This window comes from Panthera leo, chromosome B3 (genome assembly GCF_018350215.1).
Source record: "Panthera leo isolate Ple1 chromosome B3, P.leo_Ple1_pat1.1, whole genome shotgun sequence".
Lineage (NCBI taxonomy): Eukaryota > Metazoa > Chordata > Mammalia > Carnivora > Felidae > Panthera > Panthera leo.
Genome location: NC_056684.1, coordinates 112,993,933 through 113,014,543, shown reverse-complemented (window position 1 = coordinate 113,014,543; position 20,611 = coordinate 112,993,933). Strand labels below are relative to the sequence as shown.

The following is a 20,611-nucleotide window of genomic DNA, read 5'->3' as shown; positions in this document are numbered from 1 at the left end:
AGTAGAGTGAGATTTTCCTAAACAGTGGTAAATGTCTTGTCAAACCAGAGGAAACCTTCAATTAGAGTTGCCTTGAAGAACCAGAGATTGAATTCTTTGTGTTAACAAAAGATAATATAACGGCTTCAAAAAGTTTACTGCTTTTATAAAGGTATCCTTTTGGGTTGATGGAGGAAGAGAGTAGTTAGATAGTGGTATTATATTTCTGCTATTTTGAAATATTCAACCTGATTTCAGAAATAATTTTTCAGGGTGCCTGGCTGGCTCAGTTGGTAGAGCATCTGACGCTTGATCTCAGGGTCATGAGTTCAAGCCCCATATTGGACATTGAGCCTACTCAAAAAAAAAAAAAAAAAAAAAGACATCTTTCATATTTAATAAACACTAGCTCTCCTAGAAAAGCCTTTAAAGTTTTATTTAAGTAGTCTCTATACCCAACATGGGGCTTGAACTCAAAACCCCAAGATCGAGAGTCACATCTTTTTCCTACTGAGCCAGCCAGATGCCTCTAGGAAAGCTATTCTTAAAGTGAGAAAGTAACTACTATTTGAAAACATTTTAGAATCAAGAAACCATTTTTATGCTTTGGTATCTGTTGTCACAATTTTCAACATTTCCGTGAGGTAGTGTCATCCCTAAATTACAGTTGAAAAAAGCTTTCAAGATGTCACTTGAAAGAACCTTATATATACACTAACTTCAGTGGCTATGTGATCAAACAAAATTTCAATCTGTCTCACAGTATCTAGCCTCAGCCTGAGGGTCAAACTCCTCAGTATTACAAATGGACAGAAATAAGGACATCCAGGCTTCTGACTGTTCCCTGCTTTGCTTCTCTTTGTAGAGTGACAACCAACAAGCTGCTACTTTCCATCGTCATCTTACTGGAGCTGGCCATCCTAGGGGGTCTGGTTTATTACAAATTCTTTCATAAGCATTGAACTTCCTAGAGGGAAGGGTTTGCGGACCAGAACTTTGACCCTGTGAATGAATGGTGTTAGGGATGGGGAATAAGCGGAGTGCTGCTGTAAGGTAATGGTTCAAGGATGCACTGTGTAGCTAGACTGGGAGAAGGGAGGGAAGACGGAAAACCACTTTACTGTGAAGGAACAGCAACAAGACCAGTATGATATACCAAGGTAATAAATGCTGTTTATGACTCCTTTAAATTTACATAGTACTCCAGCATATTAATAGCCTGTGAACTGCAAAAACAAACAAAAAAAACCCCACAAATTTACAGTAGTATTGGTCACCAAAATGGAGAGGGAAAGGAAACTTTACAATTGTGAGAATGCGCAAATGTTCTCATTAAGGCAATATTGACCCAGACAACCATTTAGTATATGTGCCCTCAGATGCCTCATAATTCTGGAATGCCCATCATGACAAACGTGTCAGCACACAAAGTTCCTAAATTCTCACACGTTCTTCACTTTCTGATTCATCTGGTGAACTGGGAGTAGGAAGTTGGTCATAGACAATGTGCCCTCCCTCCCTTGTCTGACCAAAACTTGAAGCAATCACATCCACTGCCAGGCCTGCAGTAGCCTTGGCCTCTTCCTCTGAAGCAGCCAGCTGAGGATTGACTTCAACAAGATCCAGTGCTGACAGCAATCCTGAAAGAACAAAGCATGACAAAACCTTAGAAGATTCCCTAGCTGCTCCTTTCATTGAGGGTCGTCCTACTAGATAGAACAGGCCAAGGTAAAAAGTAATTTTCTACTATTAAAATTACCTACGGTCAAGGAACCCCTTATACCTACCTCATCTTCTTGGGCATGAAGTTCAAACACTGTATACGAGAGTAAGATTAAAATCAATCATCCCTCTTCAACTAACAGAATAGGCATAGCTGTCAGGTTTTCTGTATGAGATGAGGAAAGAGCCTGTGGGGAGGAGGTAGGATTTTTCAGCCTACTTGTTGGGAAAACATGTGCCATGTCCAGTATTACTAGGAACCTTCCAGATGTCTGTATGTAGTTGTATGAAGAGATCTTTTGAGCTGTTCCCCACTTTTGAACTCTGACGTTTTATCTCTTAAGGCATCACATGCCCTGAAGTATAGTTATTAGGGCAGATCTTAGTCTCACCCCTACAGGTTAAGGGCGGGTATGATGTTTGACAAGATGTTTAGGTCTCCCATCGTACTGACCCGGTATCTTGTGCTTAGTCAAGGGAAGACTTGGCCATACTTTAATCTGGACTTGTTACCTTCTGTGAGGGCTGAAGAACTTGTACTAAAGGGTTTGAGAAGGGAAGAGTAAACCCGAAGAACCTACCCAGACATGCCTTCTACTCCCCATCCCCAACACACAGGCCCACTTCTTTGAGGTAAACTTTTTTGTTGTTATTCTGGGTGAAGTTAATCTACCTCTTCAAGTCATTTGAACAGACTAGTATTGGAAAATACAAGTATCAGTATACTTAGACCACTTAGGGTGGCCATGAAGCCTGGAAACATGGGTGTATATACCTACTGATTTATAGATACTATAGTATAGTACATGACCTGCTCGGTGCCATTACATTTGTTCAGTCTACAGTCCTTTATTAGCAATGTGTAGTTCAATGCAAAGCTGAAATGAGCAGGCATGTTACTGCAGCATTTCCACCAGTTCCTGTGTAAGCATCTGGGTCTCTGATGATTTGTGTGTCTGATTTCCACTGACTAAACCGGAAACTTTGGTGTAGCCCAGAAGTAATCCAGAGGGTTTGAGCTATTAGAAATAGGGGGATCTGGGTGGCTCAGTTGAGCCTCCAAGTCGTGATTTTGGCTCACGCTGTGATCTCACACTTTGTGAGATTGAGCCCCACATCAGGTTCTGCACTGACAGTGTGGAGCCTGCTTGGTATTCTCTCTCTCCACCCCTCCCTCCCTCTCTCAAATAATTAAACTTTAAAATATAAATAGGGGCACCTGGGTGGCTTAGTAGGTTAAGCGTCCGACTCTTGGTTTTGGCTCAGGTCATGAGCCCTGCGTTAGTTCTGTGCTGGCAGTGCAGAGCCTGCTTGGGATTCTCTCTCCTCTCTCTGTCCATCCCTCACTTGAGCTGTCTTGATCGCTCTCAAAATAAATAAGCTTTAAAAAAAAAGTTTAAAAGGGGCGCCTGGGTGGCTCAGTCAGTTAAGCGTCCGACTTCGGCTCAGGTCATGATCTCGTGGTCTGTGGGTTCGAGCTCCGCGTCGGGCCCTGTGCTGACAGCTCAGAGCCTGGAGCCTGTTTCAGATTCTGTGTCTCCCTCTCTCTGACCCTCCCCCGTTCATGCTCTGTCTCTCTCTGTCTCAAAAATCAATAAACGTTAAAAAGAAAAAAATTTTTTTTTAAAAAGTTTAAAAAATAAACTATTACGCTCTAGTATAAGGCTTATCCTATATGAAAGGACCCAAGATATTGTCCATCTTTACACTATCTTCCAGAAGGTTTAACTCTACCTTCTTAATTCCAAGTGAACTAACTTTTAATGTCAGGGTAAAAATTATAGCTACTTGGCCTTGCTTTTTAATCTTAGCCTTTAGACAATTCAGATGCAAAGGACTATATCAGTTTGGCAGGTTATTCAGTATTACCTTCGCATATTTTGCTATGAGCCAAGTCAAAATATGCCTATAAATGACTATTCCTTATTAGCCTGACCAAATGACTTTCAGTTATAAAAGTTTAAGAAATATCGTATCTGTAATGGCATGGAATAGAAGACAATCTTTTGGCATGTTAGAGGTCAGCATATTTCCATAGTTAACAGGATGATCACTTCTTACCTGTATTGTGTATTTCTTCAGTAATATACATGCCTTCTCGATAGGTCAGTCCTCCTACAACAGGGGTTCCTGTGGCTGGAGCCAGTGTAGGGTCAAATGCATCAATATCAAAACTCAGATGGATTGGCCTTTGTCTTCTTGAGAGGAAGAGGTAAGAGAATAGTCATTTGGGTGTACTTGGACATTGATCCTTCCTACAGTCTTAGTTCCTTGATTTTGTTGCTGTTAGTCCTGGTACTTTGCTAATACAGCAGATTTCCAGGTTTCCTATTCTGGATGTTACTGTGTATTACCATATTAGCTTTCTACACGCCATGTCATAATTTTGCCATTTGTTTGCCTCAGACAGATTAACTGCAGTTTATATTTCTGACTTAACCTAGGCATTAGAGTCATTCACATTAACAACTGTCAATAGAGGGAATTCTTCACTTTTCCTAGGAGATTGATCTAGGTTACAGTTGCTCAGTCTCTCCATATAATAGCAGCTGAACTTAATTGATTTGAGGTCTATAATCTTATCTCCCAATTCTAATTTCAGTTTCGCCCTGGTTTCCAAGAGTAGAAACTAGCATACAACACATATATGCTAGATAACTAAATTTCTTAACAGCTTAAGAAATGTAATTGCTACCTGGTAGTATGCCATTAATCACCTGGAAATAAAGACTCCACACTGAGCAAATGCCCTTATAATTAGCATCTGTTGGCATTCATCTGCCATCTTTCTAGCTATACTGTCAAGATTTGCTCAATATAAGACTTTCAGATGAAGCAGTTGTGAGCTTAGGAAAGAATGGAACAGTTGAACAAACACTTCTCATCTCAAAAGATAATAATTAAAAATGGACTTAAAAAAAACTTCATGAGAGACAGAGGAGCTGGGCAATGACTTCAAGGAAACCCCCTCCCAATCCCAGAGGAAGAATATGACCTATGTTTCATATTCTCCCTTTCCAAATTATTTGAATTTTTTTGTATGTGTACATATTTTGCTTTTATTTTAAAAAAAGCTGCTATCCTCAAGACATGGGCTAAAGTGTGTTGTTTATTGGGAGTCTGCCCTATTCCCTTTGGGACTTTTCCCTTTGGAAGTAGACATCCACTGTAGTTACTTACTTGCCAATTAGCAGATCAAATGTCTGTTCCATAACCTTCTGGATACCAAGTCGATCTATGTCTCTCATGGAAAAATACTGGATATCATAATTCTTTAAAATAAAACTGGATGAGATATAAAGGAAGGAGTCCTTAGTTTAAAGAGCATTTTTAATCAAATCCTTGTTGGGGTGGGATTGGGGGTGAGTCTGTCTCTATAGTGACCTACAACAGGTTAAGGCAAGGAACAACCTATCAAAAGGAACATAAATATCCGAGACAGGCCCAAAGCTTAACCCCAATGTATCAACTTACTGTTCAGGAGGGTCCACATCTCTCAGACCAATATACACGATACTTGGGGAAGAGATACAAGGTTTGATCCAAGAAAATCCTGGGAGTTGTGGTACCTGTCAAAAGAGGAATGGACAAGACTCATCAAGGATTCTTGGTCTGACCAAGATAATTACTGTGTGCTTCTCAATGTATGCAGGCTGCTTTCTCCTCCTACCTACAAGATATGCTTAAAGCAGCACAAGACACACATGCACTGGGAAAGAACTGATAGAAGTGGAAATGATTCAGAAGGCAGGCAGCTGAAGAACACAAATTTCCTGGAATAAAAAAAAAATTCTCCTAAGGTAGCCACGGTTTCTCATTAACTTACCTAAATAACAGGAACACTGCTGATTAGCCCTTTTTCACCCCTTTGTACATTACTGAATTGTTTACAGAATGGTTCTTGAAACAAAACCCAACTGCCATCTTACGTTGCCTACAGCCAAAACAGGAATTCTGCCTAATGAATAACTTTTGTACTATCCTGCTTTAACTTGGTCCCTCACTGAGGGGAAGGATATACAGATTCTAGTCTATACCTAATACGGACTCCCATGTTTTCTAAACCACCTAGGAAAATATTACCGAGAGGTAATCATAATTTTACTTTCCTCTGGACCAGTGGATCTGAGAGTGAAGCAGGACTGGGGACCTCTAACCAAGAAGTCCTCGTGCTATAGGTATATCAATCACTAGAGTTATGCCACTTTCCTTTCTTGCAAGATTATGACACACACACACCCTTCCTCGGAGCAGGGCCCATATCCTGGTCCTCTTTATATCCCTAGCATCTAGTAGACTGCCTAGCCCGTAATAATTTTGATGAACAAATGAAGGAATACTAAATATTTCTACCACCACCATCAGCCCATCCTTCACAGAAATCGCATTGAACTAGTTCCTCAAAGCCCCAGCATAATCCATGCAAGCAATTCAATTTTCTTCTCATTTCAGCCCACTGACCTTGTCCTGTAGTTCTCTGAGGAGAAATGAAACTGGCTGTCCATGGAGATTTCCAGATGAAGTGGTGAGGGGTGTATTGATGTCAGCATGGGCATCAACCCAGATCACACAAAGGTCTGGGCAGTGTCGGGCGTGGCCACTAATGGTACCAATTGCCAGGCTACAAGAAACAAACATGATAATCGAGGCCCTCTGCTTGGCAAACATCACCAGTAACAAATATCCTCATGTCAGTGCAGTTCACACTTTGTCCTCAGGGCAAAGTCAGGGCCTCAGACTGCGGCTGGATTTGGATGACCCAACAGTCCTCGGCCTGTAGTTCCCAAAGATTAACCTTGAGTGAGTTAAGGAGAAGTGGAAGGTTCCAAAGATTCAAAATTTGTTGACTGCTTATCATTCTAGTTTGACAGAGGTCATTGCTCTCCCTAAAATTTGATATTAGTCCTGGCCCAGAAAAGGACCTTACCTTTTTTGTTCAATGAATGAAATCCAGTTAAGTGGTATGTTCTATATGTAACAACTCACAAATATTTAATACTTAAGGAAGACCAGGGAGATCTAATTATTACTTTCAAAGAATCAAAGAAAAAAAAAAAAGAATAGTTCTATTAACTTTTTAAGGATAAAAATTAGCATTATAGCTTTGTAGAAAGATTATGTGCTACTTCCTCAAAGGAAAAGTCAAAATTGCTAAAGACATTAAAGTAACAGGGGAACCCAATTAAAGATCTCATTTATCAGATCACTAAATAAACATTTATTTGCATGTTATCTTCTATCTATTAGCATGACATTCATGTATCAGTGTTTTTTGCCTTTCCTTGTCCTGGGACTCTGTGTACATGGGCTAACTGTCCTGTCTCCATTGTAGGAATACAGCTGATGAAATCGTGGTTGGAAAGCTGCCCAGCTTCCCAGTAACCAAAGAATTTGACATAGATGGGAAGTGCAGCTTATGCATTTTAGAAACTAAGTACAGCTATCCTTCTTGGTCAGTATAGCATGAGACAACATTTTAAGCTCCATGCCCCACAAAGGGACTTTTTGTGGGATAGCATGGTCTAGTGTGAAAAGTGGTGGACTTTACTGTTTGTTTTCCAGAAAGCTGTGATCTAGCACAGGTTATCTAGTTTTTCTAGACAGTTTCCTTTTCTGAAAGGGATAATTTTGGCTTAAGTCAGAGATAGTTTGATGTCTAAGACCATAGTTTATATCATATTGTGTAAATGGAGCAGGGTGACCTAAAGATGCCTCCTTCCTTTAAAATGTTCAGTAGCTGTTCAATATATACACTCCTCCCTTCCTTTCTAGAATCTTCCAGATAGCCTTAGTTTTAGCACTGAACAGAAAAATCAGGAACAGTGAAAAGGGCTGCAATGTAGATAACTACAGAAAAAAGAAAAGCCAAACATTATGATGATCACGTTGATAAGCAGTTCCCAAATAGACAACCAAAAGAAAGTCAATGTAAATGAACTTCAAGAGATAACACTGAGCTAAAAGGAAGAAGGCCCACCCTCTGGTTGATTTAACTGGATCACTGTAGAAAACCTAGCTACTGTCTTATTCTACCTGAGATTTTATTCCTAATGAGATCTACCTGCATTTCCAGTTGTAACAAAGATTCAACTTCTGTTAAGAGATCTGAAAAGCTCTGTGTGCACCTCAGGGGAAGTTGCTAGATTGACTCTCAAAAGAAAAGCTAATTGCCTTCAGAATTTGCCCTCTGAATTTGAATCTCACCTCTGCTACTTCCTGGCTCTAGAAGTTGGATAAATTATCTGACCTCTGTCCCTCAGTGTTCCTAACAGATTAGGTAAAACTGTATCTGCTTCATGGCGTTATCATGAAGATTAATCATGAGATCTATATGAAGTGCTCAGTACTCATAGTACTTTAATGCCTTTTTTCTTTCTGCCAAAAACCTTCATTACTTAGCTCAAATAGGACTGCTCTGCCCAGAAGGATCTCTTCTTTCTCTCAAATTCTGTAGAATTCAATATTTTTTTTTAATCCCATGTGTATTTTATTTCATCTAGTCTTAATAAATCACAATTCCCACAGTCCCTAGCACTACTTGAGAAGACATCAAGCAGTGCTCAATGAAGTACATGCTGCTTCACTAAGAGAAGGATCCTAAAGTCCATACTGTGAAGGTAGAGAACATACTCACATGGCAAGTGGAGAACCTGAACATACTTGCAAAACTGCTTAAAACAATTCAGCCTACTAATGTATCCTTCCAATTCTCTCGAATAGCCAAATGAAAGTCATAAGACAGTTCAAGAGAGGAGCATGTTTCTAAAAACTTTGATTGTCCATCTCTGAACTTGTCCTCATACTACACAATGTGTCCTACAATGAAAACCATAGGTGCCTCCATCAACTCAGGATCGTAGATCTTAAGATACTATTATGCACGTCATACCTTCAAAATTCTGAAGGATATTTTACTTTTAAGTGAGGAAGTAGACAAGCTAACTCATTAGACCACAAGCACCATACTATCCAGCTCCTCCACCACCCCTGGATCCCAGCTTACCTGTGGTCTCCTCCCACTGTGACACAGCTGTAGCCACCTGACACAGCTCTACTAACCACCTCAGCCAATTCCTGGTTGGCAAGGCCCACTGAGCGAGGATTCACAATCAGGTTGTTGTAGAGATCATCTTTAGGGACTGGAGTAAAACTCAAATCTCCAAAATCTTTCAGGCGGCAGCCTGGGAACAAATTGGGGATGACAAGATTAATTGTATACGATATTCCAACTCTTACTGGCCTGGGCCACAGATAAGAACTTGTGACAAAGTGCACACATCACACTCATTTTGCCACAGTAAAACTCAAAATGTCACATGACTGTAGCAGGACTGTCACATGATTATCTCAGTCCTCCCAGCAATCCTGTGGGGTAGATCCTATTAGGAACACCATTTTGCAGACAAAAAAAGCTGGGTTATGGAAAATGAAGCCCAGAAATGTTCACTGACTTAACCTAACAATCACAAAATTAGTAGCAATTAAACCTCATATCCCAGAGTTATAAAGTGAAAGTAAAATACCAATATGAACCAATAGAATTTAAAGAAAATTAAGTACTATTAATTTAGAGCAAAAATACATACATAGTAATTTTAATATTATAAACTTTTTTTTTTTTTTTTTAATAAAAGGCCAATCTGAGGACCTAAAGCATCCTAAAAGTAAGAGAAAGGTCTTTGTTACCAAGATCCTAGGCAACGTTTTAATTGCTTGACAAAAATTCTTAAACTCACAACTATCCTATTAGACCACTAAAATCATGCTGTTCTATAGATGAAAAAATGGAAGGTCCCAAAATCACAGAGCTGCTAAGTGGCAGAAGCAGGACCCAAATTCAGGCCACCTACCCCTAAAACATACATTCTTGACTACACGGTTTCCCAAAGAATCCCTTTTGATCCCTTCTCTTTAAGAACTGAGCACCTGGGTGGCTCAGTCGGTTGAGTGTCTGACTTTGACTCAGCTCATGATCTCACAGTTCATGAGTTCAAGCCCCACATCGAGCTCGCTGCTGTCAACCTGTCAGTGGGGGCCCTGCTTCAGATCCTCTGCTCGCCTCTCTCTGTCCCTCCCCTGCTTGCACACTCTCAAAAAACAAATGTTAAAAACACTAGTGAGACCTTTTGTAAAAAAACACAGGTTGGTGGAAATGGGAGGAGCAGCAAACCTCTCACAGGTTTACCTACTACAGCATACACCTAGACCAGCTGCTGGACACATCCTCCGAGCAGCTGACTCAGTGACAGCAGTGGAAGCAGCATTTGCTCCCAGTGTGCCTGCAGAGACAACCAGGAGGCACCGCCCACAGACAAGCCAGAGATGGTGAATACACACACCTGCTGGATAGCAACGTCCCGCGCAAGATGGCGGGCATCTACAACGGCAAGGCCTTCCCCCAGGTGGATGTCAAGCCCAAGAGGATCAGCCACTACCTGTGGGAGTTCTCCCCTACCTACAAGCCCATGAACGTGGGGCCCCAGCATCGGGGCCACCCACTCCTCCGGCTTAATCCCCCTCAAGTAGCCTCTTTGACCAATAAAAGCACAGACTTATCTTAAAAATGTTTTGGTGGGGAGAGCACCTGGCTGGCTCAGTCAGAGGGGCATGCCAGTCTTGATCTCGGAGTTGTGGGTTTGAGCCCCACGTTGGGTGCAGAGATTAAAAATAAAATCCTTAAAAAAAATTTTTTTTTCATTTTGAAATAGTGATATATTCTGACAATATACTATATTTTTGCTCTTAGATTCCACATTTTCCAAAGAATTATGACACCAGTCATTATATGTTAATTTTTACCTTACGGTAAGTACCAGTCTTGCCATGTAACCATTTAATAAACTGGTTGGATGCCATAAAGGCTTAGGACTAAGTAATCCAACTCTATCACGAACAGATCTGAACTATCAGAGAACATAATGTTACCATAGATTGTATTCTTAAGACCCTGCTTCTCAAACTGGAGACTAGGTAAGGGCGGTGAAGGGGAAATGGTCACAGGATAGTAATTCTGGAAGAGATTTGTGTTAAAGATTTGGATTAGACCAGCGCGGACCCATCTTGAATTTAAACTGTACAGTTTTGAGCTTTACTTTTTGAGCCCATTCTCTATTCAAAGCAAACAACTGAGAAAATGTAAAAATTTGAGAACCAACAGCCTGTAACATAAGGCCAACCAGAGGATCACTACTAAAAGGGATATTGGAAGCAAAATAGAAAACTTTATCCTATTTCCAAAATTATGATACACCTACAGCTGCAGAATTCTGTATGTATCTTTTGTTCATTGCGCTTTAATCCTATAAAAACACCCAGAGAAGATCTGGAAAACTTAAAGAGAAAATACTAAAGGCAGAAGAATATGATAAGCCAAAGCCATTGGGATACAAGATAAAAAATATGACCATAAAAACATCTATAAAAATCTTTTAAAAAGAAAAAGCCGTAAGGGATAAGCACTTTATAATATCTCAGTATAGGAGCACAGTTTAGATTTAATAGAAGCTTTGACTAACTTTTAAGTCAGTATCAAGTCTTGCTATTGGCAACAGTCTTGGGCTGGACAGATTTTGAATGTCCGTGCCTACACTTGCTATATCCGTGTTTATATCTGCGCCCCCTCTGCCACTTCTAGGATTTAAGTTCTTAATAGGTATAAGACATCAGGGCATGTCTGGTGTTTTATAATATTAGGTATACAATTAGAAAAGGTTTATTATCTAATTAAATAATGTTAATATTAACCAACTTTTGAAGACTACTTTAACTCACTATTCACAGGACAAATAAATACATAGGAATCAACCCAGTGGATAAGTGACAACTTGGGGAACATACAAGTCCAGTCATGGAACTTGTAGACTCATAAGTATGACAATACAGAACTCAGCTCATTGTTACTGACTTAGCAGAAAAAAAGCTGCAGAAAGCCTATAGAGGAACCTTAAGAGAATTTGGCAGTCTTAAAGAATACTCTCCCAAGGAAGACAGACTCAATTTCATAAAAGAATTTTGCTTATTAAGTATGCAACTCCATGATGCGGATCACCAGATTAATTCACAGCCCAGAAAGTGGGTTCTTCTAAGATTATCCAACTCCCATTTGCTCTCCTTCCTTACTCACCAAACAGCCTGCTCTGGTTATTCACTTAGTTTCCCTGTTGCCCTCATACCAGCAAGAGGGCCTCCTAACAGTGGATATCGGAGGGACTGTTGCTCATCATAATTTTGATTGGGGATTTTGGTTTATACATCATGGTTAACAGGAGTCTCTGGGTTGGAAAGCCTGATAAACTCCACACGTATCTAGATTTCTGTTCCTAACTAATTTGAAAAGATACATACACTCCTAGGTTCACCACAGCATTTTTACAATAGCCAAGACAACCTAAGTGTCCATTCACAGGCGAATGGGGTAAAGATGAGGTGCATATATATACACCTACAATGACATGCTAGCCATAAAAAAGAATGAAACCTTGCCCTTTGCAACAACATGGACAGACTTAATGAGCATTATGCTAAATGAAATGTCAGAAAGATCATACCATATGACTTCACTTGTATATGGAATCTAAAACACAGAAGCAGACTCAAATAGAGAACTGATAGTTGTCAGAGGGAGGGGGTGGAGGCATGAACAAAGTAGGTGAAGGGAAATAAGGGGTACAAACTTCGTTATAAAATAAGCCATAGAGATTAAAAGTACAGCATAGGGAATACAGTCAATAATACAATAATGTTTGCTGCCCAGTGGGAACTATGCTTATCACGGATGTACAGTGGATGTACAGAATTGTCAAATCACTATGTTGTGTACCTGAAATTAATATCGTGTGTCACTATACTTCAATAATAAAATTTAAGCAAAATGAACTCTCCTCTTCCTGGGTCCACAAAGCTGAGGACCAGACCCCCTGAAGGGATTAATATCCTGAAAGGCCCTGCCTGAGTTGCCTACCCTATAGTACTCCCATTTCTGCTCTTTATGTTCCAAAAGTGCCAGGCAAGGACTAAGGACAAGGACTGTTAAGGGAATGAAAGGAAATTCAGCAGGGACTGGGGGGACAGGGGTCAAGGAACTATTCCCACATCAAGTAAAATTTGTACTAGCACTGTGTTGCTATTTCATTGTTTTCTTTCCTTACTGGTAATAGAAAATTTTTATAAAATTTATAAGGGAAGTGTCTAATGGTGAAAGTCCCTACCCCACTTCCCAGGCTTGACTACTCCATCTTTGCTTGACCTTTGTGCATAAACATAATTCGTACTTTTTGTTTTTAAGTAGGCTTCTGCCCAGTGTGGAGCCCAATGTGGGGCTTGAACTCACGACCCTGAGATCAAGACCTGAGCTGAGACGGAGTCAGATGCTCAACTAAGCCACCAGTGCACCCCCATACTATTCTTTTAAATAAGGTTGTTGGAGTAGGCTTAACTGCTGTAACTAACCTTCCCCCAAACAATGGCTCAAACACAGTAAATTGGTTTCTTGTTCCTTTAACATCCAGGGTGGATATTGTAGGTCAGCAGGAGGCTTTCCTTCGTGCGACGATTCAGAGACCAAGCTCCTGGCTTGTGGCTCTGCCATAATTAGGGCTTTGCCATTTGTGTGGCTGAGGTTGGGTTTCCCCAGGATCAAGGCAGCAAGAGAGGAAGAAAGCCCTGAGAAGGCAAACATCTATTTTTAAAGGCCTTGGGACACAAGTGGTACATCATACCTGCTCACATGGTACTGGTCAGCAAATCAGATCTAACTTCTGTCCAGAAGAGAAAGGATTTGGTGGACAGCTAGCAATCTCTGCTGCAAGTAGTACTTTTAAATTCTGCTGCCATAACTTTTAAGTGATTAAGAACTCAAGATTCTTGGGGAGCCTCGGTGGCTCAGTCGGTTGAGCATCCAACTTTGGCTCAGGTCAGGATCTCACAGTTTGTGAGTTCAAGCCCCACATCAGGCTCTATGCTGACCGTGTGGAGCTGGGAGCGTACTTCGGATTCTGTGTCTCCCTCTCACTCTGCCCCTTCCTGGCTCATGCTCTCACTCCCTCAAAAATAAATCAACTTAAAAAAAAAAAAAAAAACCTCAAAATTCTAAAGCTTATGTGCTGATCTGTACAATTGGCAATCCTAACTATCCTATTTCATTATAGAGCTGAATCAGCAAATGTACTATGCCATCCTGATATAGCCTCTCGGGGCCTTTCTCCTCTAATGCCTGCTATACTGATAGCATTGGAGCAAAGGACTAGTGGAGAAGAGTCCAGGATTGGTTTCTAAACAGTGAACAAGGTTCTGAAAGAAGAAATGCACACAAGCCAGGTTTGAAAACAGTAGAGCAATTTAACAGAAATGAGAAGTTCGCAAATTGGAGCAGTAATGCAAAGGAGGCTGAAGAGAACATGAATTGTAACCCAAGGGCCAGCATTTTTGAGGAGTGGGGAGGTTGAAGGGAGTTTAGTTTTTTATAAGAACAGGATGAACAGAGTAATAATGAAGCTATTACTTTATCTGAGTGCTATGGCAAATTCTTCCTGTTCAAAGGCAAAAAAGTGGTGTCACTAAATTTTAGAGAACCTTAGAGTCCTAGTGAAGAGCAAATAGAATATGGAAAGAGCATCTGCCTGTCATGCTTAAGGCAGCTGTCCCTTTGTCGGACTGTTTGTGCTTCAGGTCAACTCATCTGCAAGTCTTCATCAGATGAGACATCAGGTTTCATTGCTACACTTCCTTCTAAGAAGGCATTGTAGGACAGAATAAACCTAAGACTTCAAAAAAGCTCTCGTGATAAACAGATTTAGAACCAACTTGAAAGGGCTCTCATTTTTCACTTGCAGTGGGAAAGTAAACCTCTGTAGATACTGGCACAGGCTCACTGCTTCTCCAGTGCTGATAATAAAAATACACCGAATACTACTCTGATCTTTTAAGCCCAAATGTTACCTTTGGCCTTGATAAACCTCTCTAGGCTCCATCAGAGTGGAACGAGAACACAAGTGCATCAACAGAATGATGTAACCAACTGGTGGGGAAGAAATCAAAACAGCCCTTAGCAGTATCTGTGGACAGCACTTCTATCTCAGAGCCCTGATCACTAAGGAATCCCTGAAGGAAGCCAGTGACAGGAAAGGAGGAAAGGAACAAAATTGTCTCCATACACCACACCGTGCTACATGCACTACAGATAGCTGCTAATCCTCATGTCCTGCTGTTACTGTCATCCACACACTTCAGAGGAAGAAATCCAGCAAAATTAATAGTTCTGTGTAGGACAAGCCTCTGAGCCCTTTGCTCAGAGGTTCACAGAAGACAACGTTAGCACGAAGGTAACATTTCAACAGCATGAAGGTTCCCCATTCTGCCACTGCTGACTTTTTTTTTTTAATGTTTGTTTATTTTTGAGAGAGAGAGAGACGGAATGTGAGTGGGTTGGGGCAGAGAGAGGGAGAGAGAGAGACACACAGAATCCAAAGCAGGCTCCAGGCTCTGAGCTGTCAGCACAGAGCCTGACGCAGGGCTTGAACTCACGAGCTGCAAGATCATGACCTGAGCTGGAGTCGGATGCTCAACTGAGCCACCCAGGCGCCCCCTGCCACTGCTGACTTCTACTCACAAGGAGCTCTTACCTTCCAAGCTCCCAGCAAGTCAAGAGAAATGGGTTCAAAAGGGGGCTGACACCCGGAAGAGTCTACTGCACACAGGTAGCCCACTGGCAGAACAACAGAGTTTGAGAAAAGCTAAGGACCTATTACTGTGCCTTTTTTCAAACTGTCCCTGAATAGGATGGCATGTTTATTATGACTTGTCAGGAATAACAAGTCAGTGAAATGTGGAGAAATACAAAGACTCAGAGATCTCATTTAATGCTGGGAGGATACTAATACTGGTGGCTTTAAAGCTATAGACTCAAATATCATACGTGACAGATTTAGCCCCACACAAAGGGAAGTCCTGGCATTATAAAGGGATGTAACTGCTAATCCTTAGGACCTTAGAAGGGTACTAGAGAACCAGCTTATTGAAAACAGTGGCAGTGTTGCCTGAAGTCTACATTAGGAAAAGAAGGCCAGTTACTTCAGGCCACTTGACATAAGAATTTCTGTTACCTCTAAAATGTGATTTGGGTAATAACCTTCGAAGAGACTTATTTAAGGTAAACTCATTTTTTATTTAGGGCCATTTAACTGCCAGAGGTTATACAACCTCCAGAATCATGTGTCCTGGAGGCCTGTAAAAATCTGCTCTTCTTAGACTCAGTATCGAGTGCATTAGGGCAAGAAATCCTACCACGCAGAGAACACGTATTTGTTGTAGTTCACATCTTCTGAGTCTGAGGAGGCTGCTTCAGTCAGGGCTCCTAACACCTCCTTCCTCCCCACCCAGTTCTCTGAGGCAGTGAGGAGCACAGCTGACGAAGACCAGGGCAGGGAAAGTGGCATTGGCTTGAGGACAGAAGGTGAGCCAGCCAGGCCAGTCATTTCAGACATGTCCATCTGACATGTACCAGAGTTAACCTCAAGATCAAAAGATACAAACATGGTGTCAATAGATGCCTTTGCATGAATGTGATTCTTGAGTAAAAAAATCTAAATATAGAACTCAAAACTTCAGGGGCACCTGGGTGGCTCAGTCGGTTAAGGGTCCGACTTCAGCTCAGGTCATGATCTCACCATTCATGAGCGCGAGCCCCACGTCGGGCTCTGTGTTGACATCTCAGAGGCTGGAGCCTGCTTCGGTCTACTGTGTCTCCCTCTCTTTCTGCCCCTCCCCTGCTCATGCTCTCTCTCTTTCTCTCTCTCTCTCTCTCAAAAATAAACATTAAAAAAAAATTTTGAGAGGGGAAGGGAGGGGAAAAAATGTTAAAGTTTAGTTCGAGACATGTAACCGAGATGACTTGCAGCACCAGTTTAACTTCCTTGCTAGTTGGTGTTCTAGCTATGTCCGTCCTCTCCTAAGGAAAACAGAGTATCACTGTCTGAAGATAAGCTTAGCAATGTATGCCCTCTGAACCAAGCTCACATCAGCCCTCTAATGCCTCTAGATCACGGTGAACCAGCTCAGGCCTTCTCAGATGGACCGCTGGCTGACAGCACCCTAACAGCCCAGTTCTAGCACAGGCAGGATCGAGGGAAGAGGAGGGTTCCTCCGGCTTCACAAGACACAGCAGTATAACCATTTTCCCTCATTCAGAACAAGACTGTTGAGCTTATCTGGAAAAGAGATCTGCCATTGTCAACATGCTAACAAAACTTCAGCCTGCTCCACTGTATAACCTCAGGAAGAGACAGTGACAATCCCTGGGGATAAAATACTGCTCTTCAGAATACGTGATCTTTTTTAGGTTCTTGATATTCTACCTTGTTCCAGAAAGGATTTAAAGGGCAACACATCAGGCTAGTGAGTACAGCATTGCCAGTTAACAACGGTTGTGATGTCCAGCTCCCTGCCCCAGACCCTGGGCTGGCTTCCTGGTGAGTGTTCCCAGGGAACCTCAGACCAGACAGACTGCATTCCAGACCACTCTGGGCTGAAAGCAGAGCGCACACAAGATGGCCACAGGAAGTCAAGTGCCACAGTAGATGCAAAAGGAAGAATCTTTGCCCTCCAGCCCCTAACTTCCTAAGAGTCAAGATCTGCAACCAAGTTCATTTCCTGAGCTTGTCCTATCTCACGTGTTTTCCAGGAGTATTAAATGAGATAACAAGGAAAAGCCTACACATGCTAAGGATTACGTATTAGTTCAGTTGGGTGAAGCACCTTTGTGGTTTGTCTCCCCACCCTACCCTTTTCCTTGAAACTGATGGTGTAACCTAAGACTTCCCAAAACCTGTTTGTAATAGGACTATGTCATTTTGATAAAATCAGTTTCTGGTGAGAAGTAGCAAACACACATAGGTCCACTGATTTCTCATTGAAATGGCTCCTATAGAGTCCGGTTCTCACTCACAGCTTGAATCGTCCACATCTCCTATAAAAGAATATAAAGGCAAAGCCAATTAATCTTGGAACACCAATTCTCAGAAGCCCTAACCACAATGCCACACGCCCTGCTGTGACTCAATTCTTGGGTCACACAGGAAGTAGTTTTCTACTTCTTTTTCTATTCAGTAATTCTGGTCTCTTGGCAGGGGGTAGGGAGCCAGGAAGATTTGGTCTATCTTCTCCCAATCTCAGCATTACTCACATCTATTATATTAATACACCCTCACTACCAAGAGAGTCTGGTCATTAAGAGAGAGGGAGGGGCACACCTGGGTGTCTCAGTCAGTTGAGCATCTGACTTTGGCTCAGGTCAGTATCTAGTGGTTTGTGGGTTCAAATACCATGTCAGGCTCTGTGCTAACAGCTTGGAGCCTGCTTTGGATTCTGTGTTTTCCTCTCTCTGCCCCTCCCCCACTCACGCTTGAGCACACTCTCACTCTCAAAAATAATCATTAAAAAAATTTTTTTTAACAAAAAGGAAGAAAAAAATTAACTCAAAGACTAAATTATTTAAACCAACCACAGTAATCCCTTAGGTTCCAGGACTCTGAACTGTGCTATGTTGGATGTTGAAATAAATAATGCAACAGCTCTCTAAAGTAACTAGAGGCCAGCCTGACTTGAAGAAGCACTCACCATCAGCGACTCAGGTCCTGATGAAGAAACATAGGTTTCGAAGAGGGGACAACAACTGGCTGTTATCACCTACTTTTACATTTAGCTTAAATAAATTCATCAACTAGTAGCCTAATACCTTGTAAGAGTTAAACAATTTGATATATGCCAGTTACTCTGAGTCATACATTGTCAAAAATCAGGAGATCAGCTGGCTTCTGAGGAGCCAATCATTTTTTTTTTTTTTTTTTTTTTTTTAGGAGCCAATCATTTTGAGAGAAAGGAAACAGTGATCTGGGAAAATCCCATGGGGCATGATTTGAATGAAGTTACAGGAGAAGGCCAGGATGCTTGCCCCTGTCTTCCTTCAGCACAGGCGGACTATGTGCTTCCTGTGTGCCAGGCTCTCTAGTAAGTCCTGGGGATGTGGAGATGAGGTATGGCCACAGATTTCAACGAGCTCCCAGCCTGGTGAGAGGACAGTCCAGTGCTTACTGCTGTGAGGCAGCCGGGCACTGTGTGTGAAGGGAACAGAGGAAAGTGCTGACTCAGACCCAGGAAGAGCCAGGAGGACTTATCAGGGGCACTAGCTGAATCTTGAAGGCATTAGCCAGGAATAAAAGGGGAAGGGGAAAAGGCTTACCAAGCAGAAGAGGCATATAATACCTTCAGCCCTAGAGAACAATTCACAATTCCCCTGAGCCCAGGGTTCCTGGGAGGATTGTGGAAGGAAAAGGCAGGAGGAGGCAGAAGAGGGGGCAGGGCCCAGAACCCAAGCAGTAGGGTCAGGAAGTGAGAAATCAAAATCTACACTGCAGGGGCGCCTGGGTGGCGCAGTCGGTTAAGCGTCCGACTTCAGCCAGGTCACGATCTCGCGGCCCGTGAGTTCGAGCCCCGCGTCAGGCTCTGGGCTGATGGCTCGGAGCCTGGAGCCTGTTTCCGATTCTGTGTCTCCCTCTCTCTCTGCCCCTCCCCCGTTCATGCTCTGTCTCTCTCTGTCCCAAAAATAAATTAAAAAAAAAAAAAAAAAAACGTTGAAAAGAAAAAAAAAAAAAAAAACAAAATCTACACTGCAGATCCAGTGTACTGAGGGCCTGAGGGAAATGGACTGGCCCGGAGAAGAGTAGCTCCACAAGGGGACTGTAAAGATAAAGCAGTAGATTCCAGCAATACTTAGAGGGGGTGTGGAAATAAAGGGCCTGCCCTGCAGCTTTCTGGCTCTACTTCTAAAGATGAGAAAGACACAGGGGAAGGGAGTGGAGATGATGAGGTCAGTTCTGGATAGATGGCCTTGAGATGTCAGAGACTATCCTGTTGAAAACACACAGAAGCAAGTACAAGGATCAATTCTACACAGTGTTCAATGATGAATAACATCACTTCTGATGGAAGTGTATATACTGCCACCAACTTTGCAGAACTGCCAGGGGGAAAAAAAAAGCCTGAATCTGACCAAGGATCTAGATCCAATTATCAGTTTACAGGAAACACAAAAGAACACATCACAGGACACCACAGGGATGTAATCTGCAAAATTCAAACAGATTATTACACAGACAAATGACCTAGTTTCCTCCACAAATACACCACAAGGAAAAAGAAGAAAAAGAAGATAAAGATCCCAAGTCAAACAAACTGTAAATAAACATCGCAAAAAACTTAAGTCTGTCAAACAATGTCGACATTAACTGGTTTAAGGGCAGAGACAAAGGAAAAATAGACTTAATTTTCCCTGTTTATAAGGGGAAGACTCCTGGCTCCCTTTTGTTTCAGAAGTTCCTTCTCTGTCCTTTTCAAATGCATGTAAACGTTTATAACATTAAATAAGCCTCTTGTCAATCTCCTACCCCAGGAATGTTTCCCTCAACGACTGGAAATTCAGAGGCTAACTTCTGTGGGCACAGGGGGTGGGCAGCCTGCCCCAATTTGCTAAAATACCTCCTGCCTTAGGATATGAGAAGTTTGTTTTCCTCTGGTGGTTGTTCAAATTTCTATGATAAAGTTAGGATGAGCTCTGACAAATGTTACTGTCAAATCCTCTAACCAGAGGACTAGTTATTATTTATCTTGAAAACATGTAATGGGCTGCACCTGGGAGATTTCTTTATCTTTGCAATCTCTTAGCAGATTTCCTGATTGAATGCTTATTCAATAACTGCTTTCTCTACTACCTTTATGGAAAGGTTCTCTTGGTTGGGAGGAGATTTATTATTATTATTATTATTATTATTATTATTATTATTATTATTATCATATTTATCCAACACTGGGCATTTGATATTCTTTTAGGTATGATAATAGTATTATTGTTAAATTTTAA

At 41.6% G+C, this 20,611-nt stretch overlaps 2 protein-coding genes across 3 annotated transcripts in view; one reads left to right on the top strand and one right to left on the bottom strand.

Moving 5' to 3' along the window:
- VTI1B (vesicle transport through interaction with t-SNAREs 1B) overlaps positions 1 to 1,173 on the top strand; it is a 30,848-nt gene extending 29,675 nt beyond the window's left edge. Inside the window, exon 6 of the mRNA XM_042943578.1 lies at positions 845 to 1,173. Within this exon, the coding sequence (XP_042799512.1) occupies positions 845 to 941 (97 nt within the window). The 3' untranslated portion in view covers positions 942 to 1,173. The remainder of the gene's footprint in view (positions 1 to 844) is intronic.
- The window catches only part of ARG2 (arginase 2), a 31,529-nt gene continuing 12,052 nt past the window's right edge, over positions 1,135 to 20,611 (bottom strand). The window contains exons 3-8 of one of the 2 annotated variants that reach the window (XM_042943576.1): positions 8,705 to 8,882; positions 6,163 to 6,322; positions 5,176 to 5,270; positions 4,882 to 4,986; positions 3,763 to 3,896; positions 1,135 to 1,619 (exon numbers count right to left, since the gene is read on the bottom strand). In XM_042943576.1, coding sequence (XP_042799510.1) covers positions 1,414 to 1,619; positions 3,763 to 3,896; positions 4,882 to 4,986; positions 5,176 to 5,270; positions 6,163 to 6,322; positions 8,705 to 8,882 — 878 coding nt within the window. In that variant the 3' untranslated portion in view covers positions 1,135 to 1,413. Of the gene's footprint in view, positions 1,620 to 3,762; positions 3,900 to 4,881; positions 4,987 to 5,175; positions 5,271 to 6,162; positions 6,323 to 8,704; positions 8,883 to 20,611 lie in introns of both variants that reach the window. The other variant, XM_042943575.1, reaches the window with a different exon arrangement.